Source organism: Seriola dumerili, unplaced genomic scaffold (genome assembly GCF_002260705.1).
Source record: "Seriola dumerili isolate Sdu_G_001 unplaced genomic scaffold, Sdu_1.0 BDQW01000169.1, whole genome shotgun sequence".
NCBI lineage: Eukaryota > Metazoa > Chordata > Actinopteri > Carangiformes > Carangidae > Seriola > Seriola dumerili.
Genome location: NW_019174424.1, coordinates 434772 through 447041, shown reverse-complemented (window position 1 = coordinate 447041; position 12270 = coordinate 434772). Strand labels below are relative to the sequence as shown.

General features: G+C 42.4%; 1 protein-coding gene across 1 annotated transcript in view; it reads right to left on the bottom strand.

Annotated features, from left to right (window-relative positions):
• The window catches only part of LOC111226995 (voltage-dependent T-type calcium channel subunit alpha-1I-like), a 100444-nt gene that overhangs the window by 29844 nt on the left and 58330 nt on the right, over positions 1 to 12270 (bottom strand). The window contains exons 10-19 of the mRNA XM_022752332.1: positions 8665 to 8816; positions 7671 to 7856; positions 5712 to 5829; positions 5382 to 5537; positions 5027 to 5117; positions 4003 to 4157; positions 2761 to 3510; positions 2052 to 2152; positions 938 to 1061; positions 634 to 702 (exon numbers count right to left, since the gene is read on the bottom strand). Coding sequence (XP_022608053.1) covers positions 634 to 702; positions 938 to 1061; positions 2052 to 2152; positions 2761 to 3510; positions 4003 to 4157; positions 5027 to 5117; positions 5382 to 5537; positions 5712 to 5829; positions 7671 to 7856; positions 8665 to 8816 — 1902 coding nt within the window. The remainder of the gene's footprint in view (positions 1 to 633; positions 703 to 937; positions 1062 to 2051; positions 2153 to 2760; positions 3511 to 4002; positions 4158 to 5026; positions 5118 to 5381; positions 5538 to 5711; positions 5830 to 7670; positions 7857 to 8664; positions 8817 to 12270) is intronic.

Below are 12270 nucleotides of genomic sequence, written 5' to 3'. Positions count from 1 at the left end.
TATGCAGACACACAAGGCTCAGACAGACAGAGACATGGAGGGAGACATGTACGGCGCGGCCAGAGGGCTGACAAGTCTGTGGCTCATTGACGGGCTGAGATTGGTTAATAATTGATTGTGGGAGTGCATAATTGATGGCCCACTTGTGCCAGAGCCTTTCGCAGAGCATACAGAGACAGTGGCAGAGGGAGAGAGGGAGAGCAAATAAAATAAAGGAAGGATCGAGAAACAAGACAGACCGAGAGTCTGAAAAAGGACTGATGAGAAAAGAGGGACCCTAAGGAAGTGGAAACGCAGACTTAAAAAAGAAGCAGTCAACAGTGGAGCGGTGTGGGGGAGTGCTGCAGATAGACCGCATCCATAAGAGAGGACTAGCCACTAATTAATGACATTGCTTAATTGCTCTATTCTCCAAAGGAAAATGGGAACTGCCATGAAAGAAGGAATGGGAAGGGGTCGAGCTGTGGGACCACTGAGGCACAGTCAATTCAGTGAGAGAGACAAACAGGAAGACACAAGAGGAGACAGACAGACAAAAAAAAAAGAAAAAAAAAGATGCCTCTGTGTAGTACAGCCACACACTACACTCAGGACTCATTGGCAGTAATAGAGAGACAGGTTGTAAAATGTTACCTTGAGTGTCATCTCGCCCACAAAGATGGCAGTAAAGATGTAGTTGGAGATGGTTAGAAAGACTCTTTCCTAGACAGACAAACAGGAGGAGAGGAGAGAGAGGGTTGACAGTCAGAAAGAGGAGATGGGGCAATTAGAGGCAGTAAAAGCTTACTTACTGCACCTTTTAGATAATAAAACTGAATTTATCCTCAAAGAATACAAAAAGCTACCACACAAAAACTACAGAGAGGAGCTGTAGCTTCTAACGCACACACTAACACACATGCACACACACACGCGCAAACACTTCAAATGGATTTACCAAGCTGCCCTGTAATATCTTGGGCCTCTCCAGAGCTACTGTGATGCAGTTGGAGAAGATGAAGGCCAGCACCACATAGTCAAACAGCTTATGAGCTATGATGGACTGGCACATCTGTCTGAACCTGGAACAAGAGGAGAGATGTGAGGCCACACTCTGTCCAAACACAATTTAAAACAGTCTTCCATCCAATCAGAACGGGAGCCAAGTTCCCTGACAGTGCATAGGAGCGCCCTCGTATCTTGGTGAGTAAATAGCCTCATTCAGCCCCTGTTTACATCACTCCTAATTCAAAACAAATTACATTAACAACACTCTCAGAAGCACTAGACTCCTGAGTACAGTGCTCTGCTGGGAAAACAGAAGAGAGAGATGAGAGAGAAACAAACAGAAAGAGAGAGAGAGAGAGAGAGAGAGGAAGACAGAAAGAGATGGGACATACAAATACTGAATATGCATTTCAAAACTTAGCATGTGACACTGTGTACTGCCAAAAAGCAATTAAATATCTTCGCTGCAGTGTTTATTGGAACGGATGAAAAGAAGCAGAATGAATCAACTGGGAGAGGGATCGAATTTATTCTAAACTATTTTGGAACACACATGGAGACATTTAAATGCCTTTTATTTGAATACTCAACTGTGTCTAATATAACCCTTCCTCTGCAGATTGTGACACAACATGTCTACAGTAGTAGAGTAGCCTATGGTATAAAATTTACCCTACGCGGCCTGTTTCTCTGTCCAACAGGAGGGGACAGGGTAGGAAATATCCTTTTGTTATTTGCAAGGTGACAATCAATACTCTAATGCAGTCCTTCTCTGTGGAAGGTGGCAACCTGTCCTTCCTATTGATGAGGTGGAGAACAGAATCTTCCCATCCATCCTTGATATTGCTTTGGTGGGATATGTCCTGTGGCCAGCTGATAATGTGCGTGTGAGAGACTGTGGAGACTTGAGCTACAAAACAGCCCACATTTTGAGTCAACACACTTTTGACGCAGTCAATCACTCCAGCACTAAAAGCGCTGGATACAACACATTTGATTAAAAAGGATTTTTAAAAAAAAAAGAAAAGAAAAAAAAAGCAGAGCGGGGGATAATGGTGACTCACTTGTTCTGTGGTGAGAATAGGAAGACAGACCAATCCTCTCTGGTCTCACACCAGTCGGGTCTATACGCTTCTAACATCTTCTGGATGCGGAAGCACAAGCTCTGAAACAAATGCATACATCAGCACACATCATGGCATGCACAAGCAGAGCCCATACACCAGCAGTAAACCCAAAAAGACACACAGAACTGCACAGAGAAACTTCCTGTTTTTGAATTATTTACGAAAGTGAAACACTTCTATAGCAATAGCTCCGAGCATCTTCCAGCATTACCATCTGTATAGTTCTCTCCCCCGCTGTCTAAATAGTCCTTTCTAATTAACCTTGTTTCTCTCATACACAGACTTGTTTACAATGAAAACAATTGGACTCCCATGAGGCCCAGGTGATAGAGAGTGCAGGCTTTATACAAAGTATTTGAAGATACTACACAAGAGAGCAGGAGATTACTGCATGTGTAAACTCTTGTACTTTATCACAAAAGCTAATGATTCAGTTACTGAGAATCACAAGGCTAGATTGTGTTTCTTTGTTCTTTTTTTTGTTACACACTGTCTTAGTTATGTTTATCTGTATCTCTGGAACTAGACTATGTATCATAGGAAAGTAGTATGATTGCATAACCTTATTTCACTTACTCACCAAGCTTGTCCTAATGCTATTACTGTTTAATTCCCTCCCACCCACACACACATAATAGTAACCTACATATTCAATGTCATCATCCAGGTCCTCCCGGTCCTTGCTTCGTGCGTTAACTTGAGGGAAGACGTCAGCCATCAGTTGGCTCTGAGGGTTCGCCCCTCCAGCCTGTTCATTATGTTGTCTAGGAGGGGGCTGGAGAAGCTGAGACAGTGGAGTCTTTCCATTACAGTCTTGGTGGACCCCTCCTAAGACACCCAGACTGTCGAGTCCACCGCCACCACCTCCACCACTGATTACCACCCCCCCAGAGAAGCTCTTCTTCCTGTGGTGAGCATGGAGCGTCATGGGGGGAAGTGGGTGATGTGGCGGTGGTGGAGGGTGTGGAGGTCCTGGGACCTGCAGCAGGTGGGGCAGCTCTAGTGATAGAGCTCTGCGGTCTCTCCTGGGAACAAAGTGACCTGGGAGCATCGGATGGGGAAGGTGGAGCTGGGTGACAGGAGGAGCAACAGCAGGAGGGGAGAGAAGAGACTCCTCCTCGTCTGGGTGGACATGGTGGAGGTGCCGGTGCGGGGATGAGGAGGCTCGGGGACCACGGATACGAAGGCTTCCTCCAACCACTCCTCCCAAACTACCCAGGCCGTAGCCATAGAAGGGCCTTGCAGAGGTGGGGTTGAAGGCTGGACTAGCGGAGGGAGATGAGGAAGAACAGGGGCGGCCGCCTCCCAGGCTGTTCCAGCTGGAACGACGGGCCCACAAGGCCTGAGGCTGGGGAGACACTGGGCGTCCCCAGTTGTGGTAACCCCGACCTGGATACTGAGAGACACAGAGAGAGAGAGAGATAGAGAAGTTTCTTGCTGTAATTCTGACCCATATCCTGTCTGGATCTGCCCTGGCCGTCTGATTTACTAACACAAATAAATAAAACATGAACAATACAAATTACATGGAATGTGGAAGTGCTTCTGTGAAAGCTTCCCATACTTTAACTTGTAGTCAAGTAACTGCCAAAGCATTTAATTAGCTAAACAAATAGTTGAGGTAAAAACTTTCTGTTGCATATTATCGTCCTTGAAATGAATAAGACGATGAAAAACCTTCGATGTGCCACTAATTAAATGCCATTGTGGTATATATGAATACAGTTATGACCTAACATGTGATTTACAGAGAGAGTACCCATAATATTCCTTTCACACAGTTTCAGTCACATCAAAGCGCAATGACCAGTCAGTCAACCGACAACTAACAAACAGCCCAGCAGCTATGTATTTTCCAGCCACTCCTAATACAGTTATTTCCACTTACCACAGCCCTCTGCTCCAGATTGGCCCTGCCAAGAGAAATAACACTGTTCTTCCTGGAGCCAAGAGCAAAGGTTAACCTCTCTCCTGGAAACAGACCAGCAGGCAGCGAGGACAAGTCCAAGTGCCCATTTGGGGTCAGTGTACAGATCTTTGGATCTACAGGAAAGAGGGAATGGAAAGAAGTAGATATAAGAAAGGAATGATAAAGGGAAGAAATAAATTCAGATGGATGAGTGTTAAAAACTGTGGCAATGAAAGAAAGAGCATTAAGCAAGACTTTCAATCCCTTTGTTTGCTTATTCTCTGTTAATGTTACAAAGACAGAACTATAGAACAGAATTTTCTATCAGAGTACACCATAAATGTCCTGAAACAATGTTACGGCCAGCTCAGATAGGGGAAGGTTTGATTTACACTGAATTGCTTTCCAGGAGCCAGAAAGGAGCTGTCCATTCTCATACATATATTTTGGTGGAATAGGTCTGAAGGAATATTAACATTTCTATTGTGTTTGATTCAAATAAAAAGGTAAATTGGGACTCAGGAGAGCTGTGGTCAGACATGATCAGAGTCCTCCCTAATGTGCTGCTAAATGCTACTCTGTACTGCATGATGCTTTGGCTGGTTCCTGATGAGTTCACGTTTGTTATGCCTACAGGGAGAAGAGGGGAGAGTTGTGGATGGAGAAGTGGCATCAGACATGCATTATTTAAAGTTTGCTCGGCTTCAATTTCAGACTGATGCTTAGCAATGTTTGTTATGGAAATCAGACAACAGGCGACACGTTTGATTCCCAAGGTACAACGAAACAGCTGATAACTTTCTGTAGCGCTGAAAGGTCATAAAATTGGTTACACGGTGCCACTTTAGCCAATCTAAGTATTTACTAAGGTAATGGTGTGGGCTGATGACAACTACAGGACAAAACTTCTAGGGGTGAAATGGTCACATAATTTCAGAAGTGAGAGGAAAATCAATCTATATTAAACAAAAAATGCTGTAAAGCTCTTGATGGCATTTAATACCTGAGAGATGCAGAGAGTCTTTCTGTTTATCATTCTCCTCGAAATTACAGGAAGACCTGTCATCATCTGAGTAAGAGCGGTTTGCATCACCCTGTATCAGGCACAGCGAAAGAAAATTAATGGGGGAGAGAGAGAGATAGAGAGAGATGCAGAGAAGGACAGGGCAGGCGTGGCAAGGCATTAGAGGAGGTGAAGAAGCAGAGAGTGGGAGAAAGAGTAAGAAGTGTAGGGAATACAATCACAAGCTAATTTAAATAGAAACTTCCAAATATTTGTGCTTTCCTCTTGTTAATTTGCTTTTTGTAAAGTGTATACTGTCCAATGCCCTCAACCGAGATTGTTACACATGTCTCACCTCAGCTTGGAAACCCTCGACCAAGATGGCAACCAGTAAATTGAAGAGCACATAGTTTCCAAATGTCATAAGAGCCACAAAATAGAGAGCAGCACAGGGCGATGTGGAGGCCATGCCATTGTACAGCACCATGTTCCAGTCCTCCTGAGTCAGAATCTACAGCAAATAGAGTGGAGCAGGAACACACACATATGGTCCATACACAGACAAATGTGGATACAGGTTTGAAAAATTTGCAGATTCACAGGCACATCTGTTTAGGTTGAAAGTGTTGAAAGTGTGTGTGTGTGTGTGTGTGTGTGTGTGTGTGTGTGTTTAAAGTATTTGTACCTGAAAGACAGTAACGATTGCCCAGAGCAGGGAGTCAAAGTTCTTCCTGTCGGGCACTGTGTCTCCTGCCTCTGTCTTCAGACTGAACTTACAACCAAATATATGCATCCCCAAGATACTGCAACACAAAAAAATGGCCACGTATGCTCTCACAGAAAAAGAACAAGTGCATTTATGTGGTTGAACTGTGCACTGAAAAGACTCAGGGGGATTTAAGTATGTCATGGGCTCTGTGTGAAGATTCACAGAGAATGTGCTCAAAATTGAAATAAAACAGTATTACTATTAAAGCAGTGTAGAGATAGGATCAAAAGAAAGATACAGAGTGAAAGAGAGAAGAATAGCACTGCATACACAGTGAGCTGGTTTCAAGAATTTGCTGTCATAATTTGACAGCAAATACACAACGCATACACAACTACATTCAAGACCATGAACCTAAAACATACACACACATATACAAAAACATATAAACATTACAATCTTCTATCCCTGTTTCATTTCAAAGCTTTTTTCTTTGATTCTCTTCCTCTCTTTTTCCCATCTCTTTGCAGTTGTCACAAGACAGCGTAACACAGTCAGTCTCATTCATATTCTCATTCATCAATGTTTTCTCTACAGCAATTATGGAGAGGTTTTAAGAGTTAAAGTCATAGCTGAGTGGTGTTGTACATTAACTGCTCCCTAAGAGCTACACTGGCTACATATATAAACCAAACGCCACTGGCTCAGGATAGCATTAACTGGCTAAAATCTCTGATGCCATCTGTCTTGCCACACTTGTTTTTTATTGCTATGCTGCAAGGGTTGGCAGGTACACATGTACACACACATATGGGGTCACAAAAACACATGCACACACAAAGCAGGACTAAGCTAATAACATTACGCTGCTGTAGAACTCATCCATCGTGTAAAAATGATTGCACTTGGAACAATTAGGATAAATTATTCAAATAACAATAATTCTGTTAATACCATCTTTAGAGGTGAATTTAGTGGGAAAACAGAGCAGCAGTATGTGTGTGTGTGTGTGTGTGTGTGTGTGTGTGTGTGTGTGTGTGTGTGTGTGTGTCCTGGGGGATGTTAACAAGAGGAGCGATTAGGCTGAATGATTATGTTTCTGTAAATTACAGTCTTCAGCATCCGCATCGCAATATTCATTTAGGTACAATGTAAATGCTGCATTTCATCTTTAATTGTTACATGTAATTTAGAGGATAATTTTTAAAAATATTAGGACAACTCAACCTCTCCATTACTTAGATTTTACAGTCGGCCTAGTGGAATGATTGTTGACTGAATTCATGTAAAGGAAAAGCATTGCTAATGGTGTACTACCAACAATTTTTTACAGTCAAAAGTAAAGACATTCATGTCAGTTTTAAATTAAACCAATTCATTTGATTAGTATGTGAGAAATTTAAAATCTGTTTCTGTCGGCTTAATAGTTATGGCTTATTGTTATCACTGTTCTTTGGCTCAATGCTTATCTGTCTTATTTAATGGAATTTCAAATGTTGGTGCAGCCACATACACTGCTGACCAACAACCGAGTTAAGGTACTCATAACCTTCATGGTAGATGTAACACTGGAGAAGGAAGCAGGTCAAAGAGAAAATCACTGATGCCACAGTTTGGGCAAAAATGGGGGAGATTATAATAATTGGAAGATAATCCTATTATTTTGTACACACTGTGTTCAGGCTTTCGGCTATGGCTGCCTGCACCATGCTCAACTATTATATTTTGTCTTAATCTGCTGATATTCTATCATGGGTTGGAGTGGCAACAAAACAACCTGTCTTAGGCTCAGGCACAGTACTGCACAGTGCATGTATACAGTTTACATACAAACTCTGCCTCTACACATTCTTAATTACATTTTCCTCCCCTCTCCCTTTTTGTTTATTTCTTTTCTCTGAGCTGTATTCCACATAAATGCAAGCCCCGTGTTACCTGAATATGAAGATGAAGAGCATGAGCAGCATGCAGAAAGTGGCCACGTTGTCCATCGTCTTCATCAGCACCACCAGCTGCCGCCTCAGCGCAGGCATGAACCTCACCAGTTTAATGACCCTCAGCAGCCTGAAGGTCCTCAGCACCGACAGACCGCCGTCTGCCTGGCCGATTATCTCACACACACTGGGATGTGTGTCGAATGGATGTGTACATGTGTGCATAACAGTGCGAAATAGAGAGAAAATGAGAAATTGGAGGATGTGGACAAATTTAAAGGAAATTTAGAGAAAAACATGCATCATCATAATCAATGAATGTGGGGAGAGTAAGATTGAAAAAATAAATAGAAATCAACAGAAAGGAGAGAACCACCAGATAATAGACGATTAGATAAGAGAACAAGGCAGTTTTTTATACCAAACAACACAACTGCACATTTTCAAGATACAGAAATTCTAAGTCTGTGACCATTCATAATAAAAATTATACATACAACTTAGTCCCTGCAGACCACCGTGCTTAGAATACACTGGCAGAAACTCTAGATGCAAATTATTTAAACATTCATTCATCACAATACATGTAATGTTTTGTAGCAAACAGTGGAGCGATTTAAGGTTGCGTATGTCAGGCTCTCAATTTGGTTTTTGGGATATGTGTACTTTTAATAGAGCTAAAAGGATGAGTTGATTAGTTGATCAACAAAAAATTAATGTAACCATTCAGATAAAGCAATTTTTTTTATTTATTTTTTACATTTTTCTCTGTTTTATAGAAAAGTTAACTAAATAACTTTGGGTTTTTGACTGTTAATCCGACACAACTGATATTTAAAGACCTCACCTTAAATTATAATGTGGATTTTTCACTCTTTTCTAACATTTTAAGGACAAAACCTTCAATAGGTAAATATCATTCCTCATTTATGAAATGCTATTACACTAAACGACAGCCTAACTTAACTATTAGGAGTAGATTGTAGATTACAGACCTAATGATGACGATGATGCCATCAAAGATGTTATAGGGGTTCCTCAGGTACTCGAAGAAGCCAAAAGCAGTCAGCTTGAGAATCATCTCCAGTGTGAACATGCTGGTGAAGACAATGTTGCAGATCTCCAGGACGTTGGTCAGCTCTTCAGGCTGTGTGGAGGGGGTAGGGAGTGGAGGAGGTCATAGAAACAGAAAAGGAAAAAGCAAGTAAGATGTGGAAATGGGTGAAGACAGAGTGGCACAAAGAATGGTGGGTAAAAGATAAGAGAGGTTAAAAACAGAGCAAGTGATAGACAGAGAGAGGCAAGTGCAGACAGAGAGATAAAAACATAGTTGATATTAAACCGCAGCTTTGCAATCATAGCTACCGCAACAAAAGATGCTGCACTGCACTGCAAAGAAAACAACCGTGTACGGATCACTTTCCTCCGCCTGTGTAGAAAACGCTGTCAATCAAACTGTCAGTCACTTGAAGAGAGACATCTCCCTCACCTGGCAAATAAAATTAAAACACACGCCTTAGCTTAGATAGGCAACAGACAGAGAGAAAGGGAAGAGCCTGAGAAGCACGGGAACAAATAGTTTTTTTTTGTTTTTTGTTTTAATCATAGCTGTTTAAGTGAAACTGTAAGAAAAAAAAACTCACATCGGCAAATATGAACAACAAAATGTGAAAGGGAACGGTGTGTAGTGTCTGTGTAGCACATGGTGTCAAACAGTGGCTGAATAGGAGAGCATGTTATCTGGAACTGGCAGGAACACGTACATATATGAACCACACACATAATAAATCCACACTCATGCTCCAGTCAATCCTGGGTTTATTTCCATTTGTATGTGCGTGTGCACAAGCAGACTCACTTCATGCAAGTATACAGTGTTTTGGTGAGTGTGTGTGTGTGTGTGTGTGTGTGTGTGTGTGTGTGTGTGTGTGTGTGGTGCACAATATAGATCAGATGCTTTCTCTGATACCCCCTGTGAATTTCAGATTCAAAGCCAGCAGAGAAATAGCCAGCTAGCCCTGCCAAAGTTAGCAAACCGTGTCAGAGAAAAACACAGTCTCAAGCCCTCCTCCCCTTCCTCTAATCCGCTTTTTTCTCCCAATCTACTACCCCCCTAGTTCCCCATCCCTCTTTCTTTCTCTTTTGGAGTCTCATTATCAGGCAGACCCATCTCTTCCCAATCAATATCCTCACGTCAATCAGAGGAGGGTAGAACGGGAGAGGAAGAACCCAGCTAAAGGAGAGGGAACGGAGGAGAAAGCAGATTGTTTGGGAGTAGATGATGACATGATCAGTGAGGAGGAGAAGAGTGGAGAGAATAATACTTGATTAGAGGTGAGGAAGAGTTAAGAATGATAAAAGGGATGGGAACAAAGGAAATAAGCTCACAAAACCAGCCTAAATCTCATGAGCTCAGTTTTAACTACAATGTTTCAGTCTGCTGAGACTCATTTGAGCTCAGTATCTGGAAACTAGACTGATCATTGGACTACTGATTGGTTTAGATGAGACGATTTACCTCTAAAAATGTTAATGTCATGAAACAAAAATTGAAAGAGATGCTAATATAACTACTGAAGATGAGTTGCAGTAGAAAATACAGAATGCAGGGATAGATGTGGACAGATGGACAGACACAAGCAAATTTATCCCTTCACAGTTAGCTCTAACCTTGACCTATGTCTCCCTCACTGGTCCAAAGTACAAACACAGGATATGAGATTTATTGCTATTGACAGAACCATCACATCCCTTGACATCACAGTTTAACTCAGACAAAATACCATCATTCCACCCTCTCCTTGCTTCCTCCCTCCTCACTGCTGTCTTCTTGCTCCATTACCTTTCAGTCCCTAACCATGTTTCCCCTCATATTCTTTTTCCCGTGTTCTCCCATGTTACTTCCACCTCCTGTACAGTATTTCATATTTTATCCAGCCCCGCAAATGTGTCCTCTCCCTGTTTCTCTCTTGAAACGTGGCCTCAGTCAGCCTGTGAATGTTGCTTGAATATGAATGAAAGAGCTACAACTTCCAAGCCTGAATTCCAATGTGCCAATTTTTTTTTCCCCCTCACAAAAATATCCAGACACGAACACACATAACATGAATACAAATAGGAAGTTTGTCTTTAAACTTACTAGTGTGCCACATCATTTGACGAACTGATGAGTAATAATCCATCATCAAAGGTCACAATCATAAATTGCAAGGTCATACCTTTATAGAACAACATGCATTTTTTGATATGAACATTTTCCTTAAGTACGATGTGGTGCAAATAAGGCAACTTTTTGGTTAGTCAGTTTAAAGGGAGTGCATCAGCTTCAGAGTTCCTGTTTTAGAATAAAATTGCATGGGGTAAGACTTTTCTACTGCAGAACAGAGACACACACTTATACCACTGCCTGTGTGCCAGCCTGTGGAAATTGCGGAGGGAGAAAAGACAGACAGACAAAGCCTCTGCAAGTTTGTGCATGCAAATGTGTACGTGTGTTTCTGAATACACGCCCACTTTGAAACGCACACACTCACTCCTGCACAGAATCACACAGGGAATTGAGCTGAAAACTGCTGTGTAACCGGCGTCTGCCTCGCTCTTCCCCTCTCACTCGTCCCCCCAGCACCCCCCCCCCCCCCCCAACCCTCGTTTATTTTTAGAGTCTTTGGAGATGAGAGAAAGCAGCTACTCTGTACACTGTCAAAGAGTGAGTGGGTGGATAAGAGAGAGAGAAAGAGAGAGAGACACAGAGAGAGGGAGGGAGAGAGAAAAGTGGGGAGATGGCGGGTGAAACTGAGGGAGGTAAAACCGAGTCAGAGAGTAGATGAGACACTTGGGGTAAGGCGGGAAGGATGGAAGGAAGGAAGACAGCAAGGAACAAAGGAACAAGTGGGGGAACATGCAAAGGATAGGTGCACAGTGGGATTTATGGAGAAAATAAGGGGAGAGAAGTGGAAGTAAAATTAGCAAGGGAGAGAGTGGGGGAGAAAGCGAGGAGAGAAAACAGAATGACACGAGTTGAGAGAGAGAGAGAGAAATGAAGGAAAAAGAAAAAGCTGTTTTATGTAACAGCTTGTGAGTGTATGTGCCTGCATGTGTTCCTGTTGGTGCATGCGCAAAATTTAAAAAAAGGTATTTGTTTGTGTGCGTGCGTGTGTGTGTGTGTTTGCTTCAACACATTTGTGTTTGTTTGCATGTGTGCGTGTGTGCGTACTCTTGGCAGGCTTCTCCCACTCTCAGACACCTGCCTTGTCTGCCTCTGAGGAGCCTGGCCAATGTTAAAAGCCAACTCGGTTTTGTCTACCGCTAGGCTAAATGTTTACACCTCTGTCAGGAAACTGCATGGCAGTGATGCTCCACTCCCACACTCATCCTTCTGAACGTCATCTGCTATTATAATATTTCTAGCAGCAATGCTTCATCAGCAGTGATAGTGGTTTATCTGCTGAGGCTGTGGTGATTTGTGGGAGTGAGAGGGGAGCGAGAAATGATTATGCCAGCACACTCCAGTGACACTGTAGTATGTCAGTCTAGGCAATGTATATTCTAACAATGATGACCAATTTCCAAAATATTCACTATAATTACATATACATGTTATA